The following is a 19,935-nucleotide window of genomic DNA, read 5'->3' on the forward strand; positions in this document are numbered from 1 at the left end:
GGGAACTCTGCCTTAGATTTTCTCTCTAATGAAGAGGAATGTCGCAATGTTGGGGTAGAAAACTCTGGGTTTGCGACCGTAGCTTTCGTTTTCCGGCCAATAGAGAGCCGCCTGAAGTCTGGTTGGGTTGGTGAGGCCCGAGGCAGGTAAGAAGCCTGCTCCCCACTTGGGTTTGCTGGTCGGTGTGTCTGGGCCGGGGACCGCTTTACCGCCCACGCAGATCTAGGGTATCCTTGCCCCCTCCCCAGTTTTGGCGCAGGGTTCTCAGCTCCACCCCGTCAGCCCTCCCCACCCCGTTTCCACACACACGCCCTCCCCCTCATTTCCCGCCCCAGACCTCCGTTTCCTAGCCTTTCTTTCCATTCATTACTCAGACTTTTTTCACTGAGTGCTTTCCAGGAGTTAGGCTCCAGAAAGCCAGAAGCAAATGAAACAGTCTCAGCTTTCTGAAGCGCTCTGTTATGTCGAGACGATGAGAGAATCCGCAGTGGTAGTAAAGTAAATTTATAATAGAAAAAAAAAAAAACACACACACACACAGGATACTCTGAGCATGATTGTATAGAAGGACTTGAGGAAACCCTTTCCAAGGTGACCTTTAGGTCACTCAATTTGTGTTAAAAGGCTAGTGAGCAGTAGCTGGTCAAAGAAATATGAGAGGAGATAGAAGCAGAGGGAATGACGGGTACAAAATCATATGCCAGTACTGGCTGGAAGAGTAAAAAGTCGTGGAACATAACTGGTAAAAACCATACAGGTGTAGGCTACCCTTTAAAGAAACATCGTTGTAAAGTGATGAGATGAAGGGTAAGCGTGTGGGCCGCAACAGTGTGTTCTTTTAAGATGGGAAACTCTTAGGCATAAAAGTGTACCATGGAACCAAGAAGTAGACAATTTATGGATGAGAATAGCTAATTTACAGAACCAAGAACACTAGTGGAACTCAATCTTGTATGCACATTAGAGTCACCTGGGAAGCTTTTGAAAAAATAAAACCAATGAAGTTGCTCCATCTGAGGCCAATTAAACAAACTCAGGAATCAGTGTTTCTTTTTAAAAAACTCCTGAGGTGACTAATGCTGTGGGTTGAGAACCACTAAACTAGAGCAAAGGAAAGGATGGGAAGTAGGGGAAGGCAGAAGGTTAATAGAGTTGACTCTGTAACATTAAGATGGGAGTCATTTGATGAGAGAGAGTTGGGGATGGAATGGGACGCTTGGTCAGAGTGATGATAGTTTTGAATAACTGCTCTGGTAAATGGGAGAAGTCACTCCTGCCTTTCCCTTCAGCACATTTCCATCCTTCAGTCTTAATCAGATCCACCTCAGTTACTGCTCTCTTTCCCCTCCCTTTCCCCTCCATCCGAGATTTATCAGCTGGGGATCCAGCCTTAGAGCTCAAGGGCCTCCTCATTTCTATCCCCAAAAAGGTCAGAGCTTGGCGAATTTATGAGATTCGGAGACTAACTTCACTCCCCTAGAGATTATTACCACACACAGTGCCTTGCCAATTTAGAATCTGTCTTTTATATTCATTTCATTGATCATTTACATTAGGAATGATAAAGATTTAAGATTCAGCCCTATTAGGACCTCGTAGTATTAGGGAAAACAGACCTTTAAAGGAATTCACTTGGCAGGCAGAGAAGGTCTGGGTAAGGCAAAGCCCAAGCCAGTGCATGGCTACTGTCTATTAACTAGGGTTAATTCAAAAACCTATCTGCCACCAGATAAGAGAGAGTCACTATTGTCTGGTATGACTAGAGTTTAGTATGAAAAGCAGGGGTGGGACAGAGATAAAGATGATAAAGTGGGTGTGAACAGTTAATGAGGAGCCTTGAATTCCATGCTAAAGTGTTTAGATTATATACAATAAGCAATTAATAAGTATAACAAAGGTAAAAGTAAAATAACCTCTTTTATGTCATGGACCACTTTGGCAGCCTGGCCTGTGGACCTTATCTCAGAATAATGTTTTTAAATGTTTAAAGTAAATACATAGAAATGTAAATGAAATTATTTTATTGAAAGTTTTAAAAATATTAAAACAAATGTGTGATGTAGTTATATATGTGCTTCCTTACATATTAAATAACATCTGGCAGCAGGTCTAATTATGTAATTTCAAAATAGTGATGAGTATAAATTATATTTTGAGGTAACTGCAACAACTTTAATGTGATATGAAAATATATTTCTAATGGTGACAAAGACATAGGGACTGTTAATACCACTGAGGATTATTGCCTACAATTAGTAAAGAAAATGCTAAATTTCAGCTAGAGTTTATTGAAAAGATGCAATTTTTTTCCCCATTCCAAGTTCATGGAACCATTAATTCTAGCTACCTCCTGGCCCATGGATTCTAGATTTATAAAAAGCTTACTGTAATGGTTTTAAGCAAGAGCATGACAGATCAAGTCTGTGTTTCGGAAAGGTACTTGAGCAGTGTTCACTTCTTAACCTCTCAGTTGGAGTGGGAGTGGGGAACTGGCTCTTCCCTTTTTCCTGTACCTTAGTTGCAGTAACCACTACTACTCCACTGTTGCCTAATAATTTGGGCCTGCAGGAGAACTGACCTTGTGGCTGTGTATGTGGGAGAAGTACAAGAAGTAAATTGGGAAAGATAGGTTGCGGCTATTTTTGTGGAAATAATTTAATGCCATGCTGTAGTTTGTACTTAATTTTGGTAGACGATGGAGAAATGTTTAAAAATGTGGAGAAGAATAATGAAACTAGAGTTCTGTTTGAAAAATAATGTAGCAGCAATGTATAGGTTAGATCATCAAAAGATAGGAATGAAGAGACTAGACCAATAAATAATTAAATTTTTTTAAAAATAAATTTTATCATAAAGTGATCTCCAAAGAGTCTGCTAAGTTCCTTTATTTTCCCAATGTGACCAATCTAAAGAACAAGATTGGACTGAATTACATACCTTTCAACAAGGACACGCATACCTGTATAGAGATCAGTTAGCATTTTACGTTGTCAAGAGGCTAGCCCATTCTTTTATGTTATAAATTATAATGTTAGAACTTCTGATAAGCAATGGCTTTACTGCTTATCTAGGTTCCTGGATATTGCTAAGGCCTTTCTTGGTTAAATTCCATCTACATCTGTAAGTCCTAAATTTCTGACTGTTTAAGGTCCAGACTCCTCTCCTTGCCAATTCCTTAAACCTCTTGGATGAGTAAAATGCATTAGTAAACAAAAAGGAAGTCCTCAAGGCCCAGGTAACCCATCTCTTTGGAACCTGACCATTGCCAGACTATATAAAACTTACTGCTCAAATCCCAGCTACTCTCCAAATAATGTGCTTTTTTAACCATATTATTGAAAAAATTGAATTTGATGTCTAAGTATTACTAATCCAAATGAGTAAGGTTACTTAACTTTTCTGAACCAGATTCTCTGAGAGGCTACCTTCTTCAGCATAACTAGCTTATATTCACTTTGTCCATCTACCTACTGGAGACCGTTTGGGTAATGATATGGTTCAACACAGATAGAAAATCAAGTTTATGTAGACTCTGAGTTTCATCTGTCTGTCTCCTTTTTTAGGGAAGGGAGGAATAGGTCTCTCTTAAAGCAGAGAGAATACTTGAAACATATGAGAGATTTTAAGCATTTTTATTACTTAAAGAAAATCTCTGGAAGTTCCTTTCTCTGGCTTCCAATTAGATGACTACACTTTCGCACATTCATCTGTTATAAAAGCACTAGAACACAGTCATGATACTGAAAAAAATTGTCCTGGTTACAGTTATTATTTTTGAGCATCTATATTGTAGGTTTAAAAATCGTTCTAGGCCTGCCTTCCCTCAGGGCCAAAAAATAAATAAATGCTCTCTCAGAGTAGTGTGATAGGTTAAATTCCTTCAAAACAATAGCTTGTGGATTTCTGGCCTTAGCTGGCTGTAATTTTCCCACTACTGTTTGTTGCAGCAACTTGGCACTTTATATTAGCAGCTAAAATATATAGTTGCTGGAAATGTTTAGTCCTACTTAATAATATATAATTCAGACCTGGTCAGATGACTCACAAGTATTCGTATTAATTAACATTTAAAGACAAATTGCTAAGAATTCTATATGTCATAATCGGGTCCCATCAGACACTGTTTTCCTGTCAGCACAGTACAGTAAAACAAATTCATTGTTTCTTCCATTTGTTCATTAAATATTTATTGAGCACCTGCTATACACCAAGCACATTTTTGAAACCCATTAAATAGGAGTTTGTAATAACAATTTACCTCTTAACTATCTATGAAAAAAATAACTTACCAGGCTTTGAAATCTAGAAGACAAATAAGAATAAAAGATGATGGCTTTTTTATACTCTTTCAAACAAAATGCTTGCGTATAGCTACTGTGGGCTAAACACAGTGATTTACGAAACCAGGCAGATTATAACTTTAGCTTGACCACGTCTTATCAGCTAGGATATATTAGCTATATACTAAATAAAATTCTGTCTACTCTTTTGTAAAATATCTTAGACCTCTCATTAAATCTGGTGTCCTCCCCAAACACTATTTACAGCCCTAGTCATTTCAAATTTTGCAATTGTGTTAAGTCATTTCTCAGAAAATTTAAGCAAAACAAAATCATTTTAAGAAAAGGCTGGTGTTTACACCAAGTAAAGGAAAATAAATAGTGACACAGTTATAGATGGAACCTTTGAAGTAGAAATGGTAGACTAAGAATAAAGTTCTTTTTCTGGTCAATGACCCCTTAGCCATTGATAGCCATTCCTAATAAGTAACAGAACAATAAATGGAGAGCCTCAGTGCTAGAAGAAATTCTAAAAGGTTACTTAGTCTATCTCCCTGGCCCAAGGTAGGGCCAAATGGAATTTATGGCTGTAGAGTTACCAGGCATCATCATCATACCAAATGGTTTTTCTGCTTTGAGAGCTGAATTCCTCTATTTGTAAAATATTCATTAGAGGAATATTGTTCAAATTTTATAAATAATTTATAAAATTGAGAAATCTTCCTATGTTTATAACAATTTTGTGTTTTCAAGCACTGAAGATAGCAGGGTTGAGTAAAATCTAATCTCTGTCTTTAACAGGGATGTAAAATCTTGATGGTAATTTTTAACATGCCACTTTATACAAATCTCTGGATGGTTTAGGCTAGCATTAGAAGGAAACGTTTAATTAGGGGAAATTGAAACCAAAAAATAAGGCTTCAGCTTCCTTCCTGAAAATTTTTCTGCTTATGCTGCCATGAAAAGCACATTTGGTCTTGGATGTGATTCTTTTTGTGAAATTGCAAAGGGAATCATTCATTAGAAGTTGGACGTAATCTAATTTTAATGAACATCAGATTATATTTATATTTAAATCTTTGTGTTCGAAGTTTTGTAGAAGAGAGATTAGACTTACTGTTTTTTTCCGGAGGACAAAAGTGAGACCAGTGAGTTGAAGAAACAGACATTTTTAGGTCAGTGTAAGAGTGGGAGGTGGTGCATTTTTTTTTTCTTGAATGAAAATAGCTGTATTTACTGGTATGTGCTCATTATAAAAAGAAAGGGGAAAAAATTAAGCAGTCAATATCAAAAGAAAAAAGTTTAAAAGTATTAAAATTCCATTCTTAAAGAAAGCTGTATATAACTTTAGATGGCTATCATTCTTGACTATTTTTGTGTATATTTGTGTACAGATTTTTATATAACCTTTCTTTCCATAACATATTATGAACATTTTTCTGTGTCAATAAATTTATTTCTATAACTTCATTTTTTAATGGCTGCAAAGTATTCCATTGAATGGAAATCCTATTATTTAAATTTACCGGTCCTCTTTTAAACTTTGAGATTGTTTCCAATTTTTCTGTTATAAATATTGCTGTGGTAAACATCCCTGTTAAATTTTTGCACATATCCTAATGTTTCCCTTCAGATAAATTTCTGAAAGTGTAATACCTACCTGTAGACATTTCTTAAATATTAAAATATAATGGCAATTTATCCTTCAAAAAGCTTGCATTTGTTTACATTTCTGTTAACAATAAGAATGCCCATTTTCCCATAGTTACTCAGCAATGCTGGTTATTATCAGTTTTCCACATCTTTGCTAATTTGACAGGTAAAAAATGAAATCTTCAACTTACATTTCTTTGATTACTAGTAAGGTGTTGAGTATCTTTTCATGTGTTTATTGACCAGTTGTATAAGTGTTTTTAAGCTCTATTTTCTTTTAATATTTTTGTTTCACTTTTTAACATTTAAATTTCACTCCATCTGAAATATAATTCGATATGAGGTCTGAAGTAGGGATCTAACTTCATTTTTTAATCGAATGATTAACAACTTGTTCCAGTGCCATTTATTAAATTACCCAGTTAGCATATCCCAAACTTCACTGCACAGACAATAGGGTGTTAATAGATAATACACCAAAACAAACACAAAAAGGATTTCATTGGTCAAATGAGTTGGGAAAAAAATCAGACCAAGAAAAGTTAATTTTCTTTATTGCAGAACCTCTCGTAGCCTCTAATATGCTTGTGTGCATTATGAATCAACAATACAGAGTTTTAGGATGCAGCATTTCCCTAACTTACTTAACCATATAATCTTTTTTCTTTCCAGAAATACCTATGAAATCCTATGGAACTATGCTGTCCAAAATAGTAGCCACTACCCACATGTAGCTATTTCAATTTAAGTTTAAATTAATTAAAATAAATAAAATCAGTCCCTCAGTCTCACTAGCCATTTTCAAGTGCTCAATAGCCACATGTGGCTAGTGGCTACTATATTGGACATTGCAGATAAAGAACATTTATTTCCATCATCACGGAAAGTCCTACTGGACAGCACTGCTATAGAACATAGTGTTCATTGAAAATGGAATAATCCATAAATTTCTCCCATTGATTTATAATGTCTTCATCATCATATTTAAAGTTTCTAAAATGCATGGATTTGTTTTTGTACTGTTGCATTGATTTATCTGTTTCTGCTCCAGTATTACACAGCAGTTGTAAGTCAGGCTCCTGCACATTTTTCCCTGAGAGCAGAAATGAAAAATTCCTGCATGGAGTAGGAAGTCAGACTAGAAGGGATAGTAAAGGCCTTTACACTTCTAAGACTCTATAAAGGTAAGAATTTCTCTGCAGAACATGATATATATCATGTGAAGATCCATACTCCATTATTCATTCATTTATTCTACAATTATTATTTATTGTCTGCCCGACAAGTTTTGTTTTAGGCCCAGGGGGCCAAGGTGGTAAACAAGTTTAGGCAGACAAGGTCCTTTATTCTCTATGCTCATGGAGCTTACATTTTTGGCCTGGGGAGGGGGAGTGTTAATCAATAAACAAATAAATGAAAAAGAAAACTGTCAGACAGCCACAAGTGCTATGCAAGGAATTGAAATTAGAGGACAAGAGAGTGACCAGTGGCCTCTTATTTTGACTGATCATGGGAGATCTCTGTGAATAAGTGACATTTAAACTGAAATCTACCCAACACATGGAGCCAACCACTAGAAGGTTCAGGCACGGCACAGCTAGTACCCCAGCCCTCAGGAGAAAAAAAGCATGGCGTGTTTGAAGAATAAAAAGAAAGGTGGTGTGGCTGGAGCTTAGTGGGCAAGGGGGAGAGTGATGGAAATGAGATTGGAGCAGTAGCTGGGACCATGTGATCATGCAGGGTGTTTGTAAGCAGCTAGGGCAGGGCATTCACTTTTTTTTCTGAGTGTAATAGTGTGCTACCAAAGGGTTTTAAACAGGACAGGTGTGACCTGACAAATTTTTAAACAATTACTCTGACAGCTGTATGGAGAATTTACTGGAGGGGTCAATAGTAGAAGTAAGGAGACCTGTTAGGCTATATCAAGGTAAGAAATGTTGATGCACTTGACTGTGATGGAAGTAAAGATGAAAACCATTGGACAGGTTCAGAACATTTTGGCTGTAGAATCAGTAGGACTTATCAATTGGAGAGGAGGTATGAAGAAAATAGAAAGTTCAGGGATGATGTCTATATTTTCATTATATAATATTAGGTTCAATTTCTAGTCATTATTATAGGCAAAATTGGCACACAGAAAACACCAATAAATGTATTTTGACCGAATGAATAAATTTGCTTGAATAATTGTCTTGCTCCTATACACATTTAAACTGCTAAAGCGTAAGGTTTTGCTCATGTCTTTATTAATTTTTAGGGAATCTGGTTCCTAAGAATTAGGGGTTTATGTTACAGGCCTATCAAGTATGGAGAGTAACTAAACTGTTCCACTGAAGTATCCAAGCCAGCAGAGTAGGGTGAATGAAGCAGAGAAAATCGCCTTTCTCAGGTGCAAAAGTTCTCTGGAAATTTCTTATTTTAAAAATCTATGCTGCTTTTGCATTTTATGCTTTATCATGTCCATGTTTATGTTAATTAAGATGTAAGTTACTGATTTAAATGTTTTAAGTATTTAAGATATAAAAATATCAATATTTAAGATTAAATTGCTTAGCTCTTTTCCCCCAAAATTAGTGAAATTGAAGCTCTAGGAAGATGCACTGGGATTATTAGCCTATGTTTGATTTTCGGTGTGTGGGTGTGTTTGTTTGCTTTTGTCTGTCAATACCTGCTGGCACATAGCCATGTATCTAGTTAGAGGAGCACAGACCATATCTGTGAGCGTTTGCAATTTGATACAATTTAAAACAAAAACTGAAGGGAGTGAGGAGGGGAAAGGAGAACTGCATTTCAAAACTACTAACTGTTATAATCTTCACTTAAAATGAGTAAATAGCTGCGCTTTGCCCTTTGTAGTGTTTAAAAACATAACTAAATGAAGCTGTTCCTTTTTTTTTTTTTTAAGGAACGCTTTCTGAATAATTAGGGGGAAAAAATGAATAAAAGTCACAGTTCTGGGATAGTGTTTTCTTTGGGGCTTTACAGTAAAACTTATCTGGCTCACTACTGTGGTTTTAACCACAACAGGCATATTTTCCCAGAAGTTATGAGAATTGATGCATACCTTATGAAATGCTTGTTAATTAAAAATTTCATGTATATTTTTGATCTTATGAATATTTATGCATCTCTAATGTAGGCAATTCTTATATCCACTGTAATTAGTATTTTTAAGTATTTGCTCATCAAAAATTCCAACTGAATCAGCAGTAACACCTCTAGTTAAAGGTTAATCTACTTGGAAACTGCCTTTGAGATATTTTAACAAATAGCTCCAATGCTTTATTAGATCTCTAAAAGCTCTTAAAATTAATTAAGCCTAGACATTTATAATCGGTTACATTATAGTGGTCTAAAACAGGGATTGGCAAGGTTTTTCTGTAAGAGGGCAAACAGTAAATATATCAGACTTTGCAGGCTACTCAGCTCTTATAGCTCAAAAGCAGCCATAAAGAATATGTAAACAAATGAGCATGATTTTGTTCCAGTAAGACTTTAAAGAGGAAGGGAAGATTTTTTTTAATTTTATTTTATTTAACATTTTTATTGGAGTATAATTGCTTTACAATGGTATGTTAGTTTCTGCTGTATAACAAAGTGAATCAGCTATACATATACATACATCCCCATATCTCCTCCCTCTTGAGGTCTCCCTCCCACCCTCCCTATCCCACCCCTCTAGGTGGACACAAAGCACTGAGCTGATCTCCCTGTGCTATGTGGCTACTTCCCACAAGGGAAGATTTTTAAATTTGCAAAGATGAGAGCTTAGAATTGTACAACCCTAGAGCTAGAGGAGTCTTTTAGAAATCATAGAATCACTTGGAAACATCCTAAAAATACAGGTGCCCAGACCCTCCCCCCAGAGACAGACCATATGTGTTCTTTAAAATCTCCATAGATGATTCAAATGTGCATCCCTGGCTAGAACCGCTATTTATCTAGTCCAAACCTCACTTTACAGATGATGAAGCTGAGACCCAGAAGTTTAAAATGTCTTCTCCAGAGTCAAACAACTGGTTGATTGCAGATCTGAACTGAATCCCAAGTCTCCTGACTCCCAGCCTAGTGTTTTTTCTACTGAACCTGCAGCTTCTTGCCTTACTTATATCAGCAGGAAATCAGAATGGTTCCTATTGAATTATAAACTTTCCCTTTAAATTAATTTTTATTTTAATTTAATTTCCCTGTTTCTATAACAGAAATATTCAAGTAGTATGCATTTTAAGGATTTTAAGATTAATATGAAAAATAGTCTCTTCCTTTTGTTAAAATTAAATATTTGGGAAGTGTTCTATACTATGAATTCAGTATTCATTTAGCTACAGAAGTTGGAAGAATATAATAAACTAAACCCTGTAACCACAAGGTTTGTGTATGCTGACAACACATTAACAGCATGCTTCACTCAAGTTGAGAGACTGCTTTTCTCTGGAGTTAGCATTCACTCTGCTTATGCCAAAGGTAAAGTACAAGAGTGCAGAGTCATGCCCTGGCTAGATCTATCCTTGGTGACTTTGTAGCTTTATATAAAGAGACAAACAGATGCTTTATTTTCAAGAAATCTTTAAGATTCATTATTACCACCCCAAATATATAGAGAACAGGGAAGGAAACAATTTTTTTTTGAGAGCTTGCTATCTACCAGACAATGTGCTGAGTCTTTTCATTTGTGTTTTTAATTCACAAAGCAACTCTTGAAAGACAGGTTTTATTATTACCTCCTTTTACAGATGAAGAAAATGAGGCCAGGAAAGAGGATGAATAACTTGTCCAGAGTCACACAGATAGCAAGTGGCAAAGTCAGATCCTGAACTCAAAGCCCCCTGGCTCCAAAATATAGAACTATACTATATATTTTTTTAACATCTTTATTGGAGTATAATTGCTTTACAGTGTTGTGTTAGTTTCTGCTGTATAACAAATTGAATCAGCTGTATGCATATGTATATCCCCATATCCCCTCCCTCTTGCGTCTCCCTCCCACCCTCCTTATCCCACCCCTCTAGGTGGTTGCAGAACACCGAGCTGCTCTCCCTGTGCCATGCAGCTGCTTCCCACTAGCTATCGGTTTTACATTAGGTAGTGTGTATATGTCAGTGCTACTCTCACTTCGTCCCAGCATACCCTTCCCCCTCCCCGTGTCCTCAAGCCCATTCTCTACGTCTGTGTCTTTATTCCTGTCCTGCCCCTAGGTTCTTCAGAACCATGTTTTTTTTTTAGATTCCATATATATGTGTTAGCATACGGTATTTGTTTTTCTCTTTCTGACTTACTTCACTCTGTATGACAGACTCTAGGTCCATCCACCTCACTGCAAATAACTCAATTTCGTTTCTTTTTATGGCTGAGTAATATTCCATTGTGTATATGTGCCACATCTTCTTTATCCATTCATCTGTTGATGGACACTTAGGTTGCTTCCATGTCCTGGCTATTGTAAATACACCTGCAATGAACACTTTGGTACATGTCTCTTTTTGAATTATGGTTTTCTTAGGGTATATGCCCAGTAGTGGGATTGCTGGGTCATATGGTTGTTCTATTTTTAGTTTTTTAAGGAACCTCCATACTGTTCTCCATAGTGGCTGTATCAACTTACATTCCCACCAACAGTGCAAGAGGGTTCCCTTTTCTCCACACCCTCTCCAGCATTTATTGTTTGTAGATATTTTGATGATGGCCATTCTGACTGGTGTGAGGTGATACCTCATTGTAGTTTTGACTTGCATTTCTCTAATGATTAGTGATGTTGAGCATCTTTTCATTTGTTTGTTGGCAATCTGTATGTCTTCTTTGGAGAAATGTCTATTTAGATCTTCTCATTTTTGGATTGGGTTGTTTATTTTTTTGATATTGAGCTGCATGAGCTGCTTGTATATTTTGGAGGTTAATGCTTTGTCAGTTGCTTCATTTGCAAATACTTTCTCCCATTCTGAGGGTTGTCTTTTCGTCTTGTTTATGCTTTCCTTTGCTGTGCAAAAGCTTTTGAGTTTCATTAGGTCCCATTTGTTTATTTTTGGTTTTATTTCCATTACTCTAGGAGGTGGGTCAAAAAGGATCTTGCTGTGATTTATGTCAAAGAGTGTTCTGCCTATGTTTTCCTCTAAGTTTGATAGTGTCTGGCCTTACATTTAGGTCTTTAATCAATCCATTTTGAGTTTATTTTTGTGTATGGTGTTAGGGAGTGTTCTAATTTCATTGAAACAGATGGGGAGATATACTGTGTTCTTGGATTGGAATAATCAGCATTGTGAAAATGACTATACTATATTTTGTAGGATTTTACAAATAGAACTATGAGGTCATTGTCTCCCCAATATTCCTTACCATCCACCAAGACCAGATACATAGGTCTCTTAATTCTAAAGGAATTTACTACTAATCAACAGAGAAAAACAGACAAAACACAAAACCAAAGCAAAAATGGGGATGTTACAGACAATACAAAAATCTTAAAATGCCTTATTTCCCTTTTTTTCCTAATCTGTATTTTCTGACTCCCTTTTTAAAAAGGTTCATTCATCTGACAAACATTTATTGTACCTCAGATATGCTAAGCACAGTGCTCACTGTATAGAAAGGATATAACCCTAGGATGGTTCCAGATGGCTCCTGGTTCTTCTGCTAGGTCCCCTTCCATCTCCTTTTCCCTTACTCCATTAATGATGGGATCATTGTTCTTCCAGTCACTCCAATGAAAGCTTCCAGACCGTTTCTTAATTCTTCTCTCTTAATCTACCCTCCTCTGATCCCTTATGGATACTCTGTCTATAATATCTTTTCCTCCTTGCCTCTCTCCTACTACCATTTCACCTGGTTTAGGTCATGTCCTCCTACCTTTACTTTCAATGAAAATCTAGTTGATCTCCACCTCCAATTTCTCTCCCTACCAGTTAATCCTGTATACTATGCCTGAATCATTAATCTTCCTAAAGCACTGACAAAGCCATTAATGGCTCCACATTTTCTCCAGTATAAGTTCTACACTTTACACCTGGAAATCAGTCTATCAACACTTAGCTTCTGATAATCATCCTCCAACCTTCACCTACATCCCTACTCCAACTTCATTCCAGACAAACTGGACTACACACTTAAAGGCACTTTCCTTGCCTCTCTGCCTTCTTTTTTTTTTTTTTGCGGTACGCGGGCCTCTCACTGTTGTGGCCTCTCCCGCTGCGGAGCACAGGCTCCGGACGCGCAGGCTCAGCGGCCATGGCTCACGGGCCCAGCCGCTCCGCGGCATATGGGATCCTCCCGGACCGGGGCACGAACCCGCATCCCCTGCATCAGCAGGCGGACTCTCAACCACTGCGCCACCAGGGAGGCCCTCTCTGCCTTCTTAATGCCCTTCTACATGCATGCAACTCTACCTGCCTTTCAAGAGCCCACTTTTATGCCACTTTCTCCTTGAAGTCTTTCCTGATCTGAGCTCTCCATCCATTTCCGTCTTTTGAATTCCCATTCATTTTATTTGTGGCTTATGGGTTTCTTCTTTGAGTGTAAGCTACCTTACACATCTTTGTATCTCCCATGACACCTAATATTAGGTACTCAATAGGTGTTTATTGACTAAAAGAGATGTATATATTCATTATGTATTCATTATAACATAATAGGCTTAAGCTCAGTGAGGGTAGGAACTATGACTGTCTTATCCCCATTCTGATTTTCTAGCCCCTAGCACATAGGAAACACTCAATAAACATTTGTTCAGTTACCAGTTGTCAGGATATAAATTTCCTGGTGACCCAGTAGATATCTGGAAATACTACTTTATGTTATATTTTTTTAAAGTATTAGTTACTTACGTTTATTCATTTAATACTGACAAATACCCGTTGGTAAAGGTCATGTATTAATATTCTCACTTTACAGAAAAGGAAACTGTGTCTTAAAGAAATGAAGTAGTTTGTTTATGATCATATAGCCAATGAGTTAACAGAATGGAGTCTAAAATTCAAGTCTTCCGATATGAAGTTTAGCATCCATTTTCTTGGCCAAGGTGGTTTGCCCAAAGACCAGTCTGGTTCCATCTGCTTTAGAATTGTTGAGGTTAAACTATTGCAATCATGCTGTATGGAATAGAATTAAGTCCTGATTGACCCAATGTCTGTATGTTGGATGTTTTCAAAATCAAACAAACAAAACACAAAAACTGTTTTCTGAAGAAAATCTTGGCCCTGCCTGTGGACACTCCCTCCAAGGTGAGACGCCTGTCTGTTCAGGCACTCTTCTTGTGGGCTTCTACCCCTAGTTGGATTTGCTGTTAAGGTGTGGGTCTGATTTCAGCTGGCAGCATAGAGAGCAGGTCTCCAGGTATTTACCAGGCAGTACAGTCTGGCCCTTACCACTCCTCTTAGTCATTGAAGACATGAGGGGGAGAGTCAGGGAGCCTTGCTTGATGCACATGCAGTCATTCCCTTTTCATACTCACATATTCTTAAATCCAGTCACATCAGCAGCCAGCTGAGCACCTAGCCTCCCACAGCTGCTTTTACTAGATTGCTGTTTGCTCATTCCCATCAGGCTGGATATTAAGGATCATTGTAAGAAACAAGTCCTCTGAAACTGTTTCATCTTTTATGAGGATATTATGGGACATTCATTATAATACACCATGTCTTTTATGAAAATTTCTTGAGAGAAATCTGTCTGACCTTAATACAGAGAATGCTTTTACCTCTCCAGAGCAATTGCTTTGCTTTTACCTTATGGACATTGTGAATGTTTAACTTAACACTCTCTGGTTAGCTGCCAAAAAAGCAAGAGCCAAATTTGTGGCCCACCCATAACAAATGTACTCTATGCCTCGTTAACTTCGTTCCTGGCTCCAGTTTATGTCTGTGCTCAAGTTATTCTTTCTTCTTAAGAAAATCTTAATTCATGCCATCTTATTTTATATAGATTGATATACACACTCATCAACAGACTTGTATTACTTCTGAAATAGTTCATATACTGTATGCACAAAAAAACCATCTTTGGTGCTTCCTAGCTACCTCATTACTTGAGGTTTTTTTCTTCAGGGGTATATTTATTTTTCTGTATGGGTTTTTGTAGGGTTTTGATTACATGAAAATGGTTATGTCACAAAATTTTATTGTTTTAATAGTGTAACCAAGTGGTAAAATAACTGGTCTAATGGCCAGAATTGATTAAATTGATGTCACTCTTCTAGCCCAGTCTTTCATAGTAGTGTTATTTTCCTACAATATGCTTTGCTTTGTACTCTCAATCTGCATGTGACAGTTTATTGCTTTATGATTTTTAGAAATATTGTTATGCTGCCAAGTGAGTGCATAGCAGTGACCTCTGTTAGGTTCAAATATTATATTACCACACTTATCACGTTTCTTGTCTCTTAGCACCTTACCTCAGGTGATCATGAGCATATTAATCTTACTATATGACTTGTCTTGCTCCCACTCTAAGTCAGTCGTGCCTTTGTTTGAACAAGATAATATGAATGGATATTTGTTTCCAAACCTCATTTCCTTTGATTAGTTTGGAGCTCTATCCAGATTGTCCAATCATCTTACTAATATCATCAAATTAATAACATAAATACTATTTGTACAACATTTTATACTCTTTTAATACCTTCGAGTAAAATTATTTGGCCTTTTCTACAACTTTCTGGGGCCTTTTTACAGGTGACCAAACACAAGGACAAAATCAAAGTCAATTAAATGACTTAATCAGGATGATACTAGCAAATCAGTGGTAGAACTGGGGCTAGACCCAGGTCTCATGATTCCTGTGCCACACTACCTTTCAGTGTCAGAAGAATTTCTGTAGTCTCTGTCTTACCCCTTGAGGTTAAAGATGGGAAAGACTGTCACTCATGTTCATAACTGGGCAGAATCAGGAATGAATTTCATTTGTATTACTCTCATGATTTTCTGTTCTTGAAATTACAGTTCCTTTTAACTACTCTAATCACTGTCACTTTCCATTATGGAATGAGGAAGCAATAGTTTATCTTATCTCTTGAAAATTAATTTTGAAATGGAAGCTGTTTCCCTTAGTAATTAGTAACATTTAAATTGGACTCTGAAAATTCATCTTTTTTTAAAAATTAATTAATTTATTTATTCTTGGCTGAGTTGGGTCTTCGTTGCGGTGCGTGGGCCTCTCATTGCGGCGGCCTCTTGTTGCGGAGCACGGGCTCTAGGCGTGCAGGCTTCAGCAGTTGTGGCTCACAGGCTCTAGAGCGCAGGCTCAGCAGTTGTGGCGCACGGTCCCAGTTGCTCCGCGGCATGTGGGATCTTCCTGGACCAGGGCTCGAACCCATGTCCCCTGTATTGGTAGGCAGATTCTTCACCACTGCACCACCAGGGAAGCCTTGAAAATTCATCTTTAATATAAAAACAATTTGCCATTCTTATCATGCATATTCATTAAAGTGCCAAATATATGGTTAATGCTATAGAGTTTGGTAAAACATTAGTTATAATTTTAACCAATCTCTGCATTTAAAGAGGAGATTTTAAATCCATGCTTACTATTTCAGAGGCAGAATTTCCAAAGGTTTCATTCTAACTAATTGTTAACATAAAGCACGTAAGCTAGAGTTTTTTTGAGTGTTTACTCTTAGCCAGACATTGTTGCTAAACACTTTACAATTATATTTAATCCTTACCCAAAACCTTGTAAGAGTAGTTGCTATTTATGATCCCCATTTTACAGCCAAGTATCATATTCAACAGTAAATATTGTCTTCTGCCTCTCCTTCAGCTTCTGGAATTTCTGAGCAGCCCTGGTCAGTACAAGATGGACCCAGTAGTCTTGAGTTACATGGACAGTCTACTGCGGCAATCAGATGTCTCACTATTGGATCCTCCAAGCTGGCTCAATGACCATATTATTGGGTTTGCCTTTGAGTACTTTGCCAACAGTCAGTTTCATGACTGCTCTGACCATGTCTGCTTCATCAGCCCTGAAGTCACCCAGTTCATCAAGTGCACTGGCAACCCAGCAGAGATCGCCATGTTCCTTGAACCCTTGGACCTCCCTCACAAGAGAGTTGTATTTTTAGCCATCAATGATAATTCCAACCAGGCAGCTGGGGGAACCCATTGGAGTTTGTTGGTTTATCTCCAAGATAAAAATAGCTTTTTTCATTATGATTCTCATAGTAGGAGCAACTTAGTCCATGCAAAGCAGGTAGCAGAGAAACTAGAGGCTTTCTTAGGCAGGAAAGGAGACAAATTGGCCTTTGTGGAAGAGAAAGCCCCTGCTCAACAAAACAGCTATGACTGTGGGATGTACGTGATATGTAACACTGAGGCCTTGTGTCAGAACTACTTCAGGCAACAGCCAGAATCACTACTGCAGCTACTCACTCCTACGTACATCACAAAGAAGAGAGGACAATGGAAAGATCTCATTGCCACACTTGCTAAAAATTAGCTGTTGAAATATATTTGTGACTTTTGAAGTCTCCTCTTTCTGCCTCTCCCCATGTATTGGATGGCTACAACCTCAGTGCCTGAGGGAAGATACCTGGTAGAGGAAAGTTTAGAATTCTTACTTTTTCCTGAGAGAATGTTATCCTCTGTATTATCCTAATGGAAAGTTTCACTTTAACCGTAACTTGAGAGCAATATGTTCTGTGAAAATGTCTTGAAAATATGCACCAAAACCTTAAAACCAAGCTATCTTAACACTTATTAATTCCCTTTTGGTCTCCCTTATCCACATTGGCTTATTCCAAAGGAAAAGCAGTGATCAGTAAAACAAATTAAGACTATGTGAAGTCCAGAATACAAGAAGAAAATTATAGCAGAACCAAAACCTTATTGCACAGCCCACATATTTTCTTTTTTGTCAAAAATGATTTGACATAACATGACCTATAACTAAAATAAACAATTTAAAAGCCGTATGCCAACTCACTGTGCTATTCTGTTGATTTTTAGTTAGTGCCTAGTGACATGTAAAAGGATTGTTTTATTTTATTTTTTTGAATTTTATTTTTTTATACAGCAGGTTATTAGTCATCAATTTTATACACATCAGTGTATGCATTTCAATCCCAATCACCCAATTCATCACACTAGCCCCCCCCATCCCCCTGCCGCTTTCCCCCCTTGGTGTCCATACATTTGTTCTCTACACCTCTGTCTCAGTTTCCGACCTGCAAGCTGGTTCATCTGTACCATTTTTCTAAGTTCCACATATATGTGTTAATATACGATATTTGTTTTTCTCTTTCTGACTTACTTCACTCTGTATGACAGTCTCTAGATCCATCCACGTCTCAACAAATGACCCAATTTCGCTCCTTTATATGGCTGAGTAATATTCCACCGTATATATGTACCACATCTTCTTTATCCATTCGTCTGTCAATGGGCATTTAGGTTGCTTCCATGACCTGGCTATTGTAAATAGTGTTGCAGTGAACATTGGGGTGCATGTGTCTTTTTGAATTACGGTTTTCTCTGGGTGTATGCCCAGTAGTGGGATTGCTGGATCATATGGTAATTCTATTTCTGTTTTTTTAAGGAACCTCCGTACTGTTCTCCATAGTGGCTGTATCAATTTACATTCCCACCAACAGTGCAAGAGGGTTCCCTTTCCTCCACACCCTCTCCAGCATTTGTTGTTTGTAGATTTTCTGATCATGCCCGTTCTAACTGGTGTGAGGTGATACCTCATTATAGTTTTGATTTGCATTTCTCTAATAATTAGTGATGTTGAGCAGCTTTTCATGTGCTTCTTGGCCACCTGTATGTCTTCTTTGGAGAAACGTGTATTTAGGTCTTCTGCCCATTTTTAGATTGGGTTTTTTGTTTTTTAAATATTGAGCTGCATGAGCTGTTTATATATTTTGGAGATTAATCCTTTGTCCATTGACTCACTTGCAAATATTTTCTCCCATTCTGAGGGTTGTCTTCTAGTCTTGTTTATGGTTTCCTTTCCTGTGCAAAAGCTTTGAAGTTTCATTAGGTCCCATTTGTTTATTTTTGTTTTTATTTCCATTACTCTAGGAGGTGGATCAAAAAAGATCTTGCTGTGATTTATGTCAAAGAGGATTCTTCCTATGTTTTCCTCGAAGAGTTTTATACTGTTCGGTCTTACGTTTAGGTCTCTAATCCATTTTGAGTTTATTTTTGTGTATGGTGTTAGGGAGTGCTCTAATTTCATTCTTTTACATGTAGCTGTCCAGCTATCCCAGCACCACTGATTGAAGAGACTATCTTTTCTCCATCGTGTATCCTTGCCTCCTTTGTCATACATTAGTTGACCATAGGTGTGTGGGTTTATCTCTGGACTTTCTATCTCGTTCCATTGATCTATATTTCTGTTTTTGTGCCAGTACCATATTTTCTTGATTACTGTAGCTTTGTAGTATAGTCTGAAGTCAGGGAGTCTGATTCCTCCAGCTCCGTTTTTTGCCCTCAAGACTGCTTTGGCTATTTGGGATCTTTTGTGTCTCCATACAAATTTTAAGACTTTTTGTTCTAGTTCTGTAAAAAATGCCATTGGTAATTTGATAGGGATTGCATTGAATCTGTAGATTGCTTTGGGTAGTATAGTCATTTTCACAATGTTGATCCTGCCAATCCAAGAACATGGTATATCTCTCCATCTGTTGGTATCATCTTTAATTTCTTTCATCAGTGTCTTATAGTTTTCTGCATATAGGTCTTTTGTCCCCCTAGGTAGGTTTATTCCTAGGTATTTTATTCTTTTTGTTACAGTAGTAAATGGGAGTGTTTCCTTAATTTCTCTTTCAGATTTTTCATCTTTAGCGTATAGTAATGCAGAAAGTTTCTATGCATTAAAGTTTGTATCCTGCAACTTTACCAAATTCATTGATTAGCTGTAGTAGTTTTCTGGTGGCATCTTTACGATTCTCTATGTGTAGTATCATGTCACCTGGAAACAGTGACAGTTTTACTTCTTCTTTTCCAATTTGTATTCCTTTTATTTCTTTTTCTTCTCTGATTGCCATGGCTAGGACTTCCAAAACTATGTTGAATAATAG

General features: G+C 37.3%; 1 protein-coding gene across 1 annotated transcript; it reads left to right on the plus strand.

Moving 5' to 3' along the window:
* Positions 1 to 47: 47 nt before the first annotated feature.
* Positions 48 to 18,269, plus strand: SENP8 (SUMO peptidase family member, NEDD8 specific). Its single transcript, XM_081228031.1, has 2 exons — positions 48 to 146; positions 16,677 to 18,269. The coding sequence occupies exon 2, from the start codon at positions 16,713 to 16,715 to the stop codon at positions 17,349 to 17,351; it is 639 nt and encodes a 212-aa protein (XP_081084157.1). The 5' UTR covers positions 48 to 146; positions 16,677 to 16,712; the 3' UTR covers positions 17,352 to 18,269.
* Positions 18,270 to 19,935: the final 1,666 nt, after the last annotated feature.

The sequence above is a fragment of the Mesoplodon bidens genome (genome assembly GCF_964165515.1).
Source record: "Mesoplodon bidens genome assembly, chromosome: 3".
Lineage (NCBI taxonomy): Eukaryota > Metazoa > Chordata > Mammalia > Artiodactyla > Ziphiidae > Mesoplodon > Mesoplodon bidens.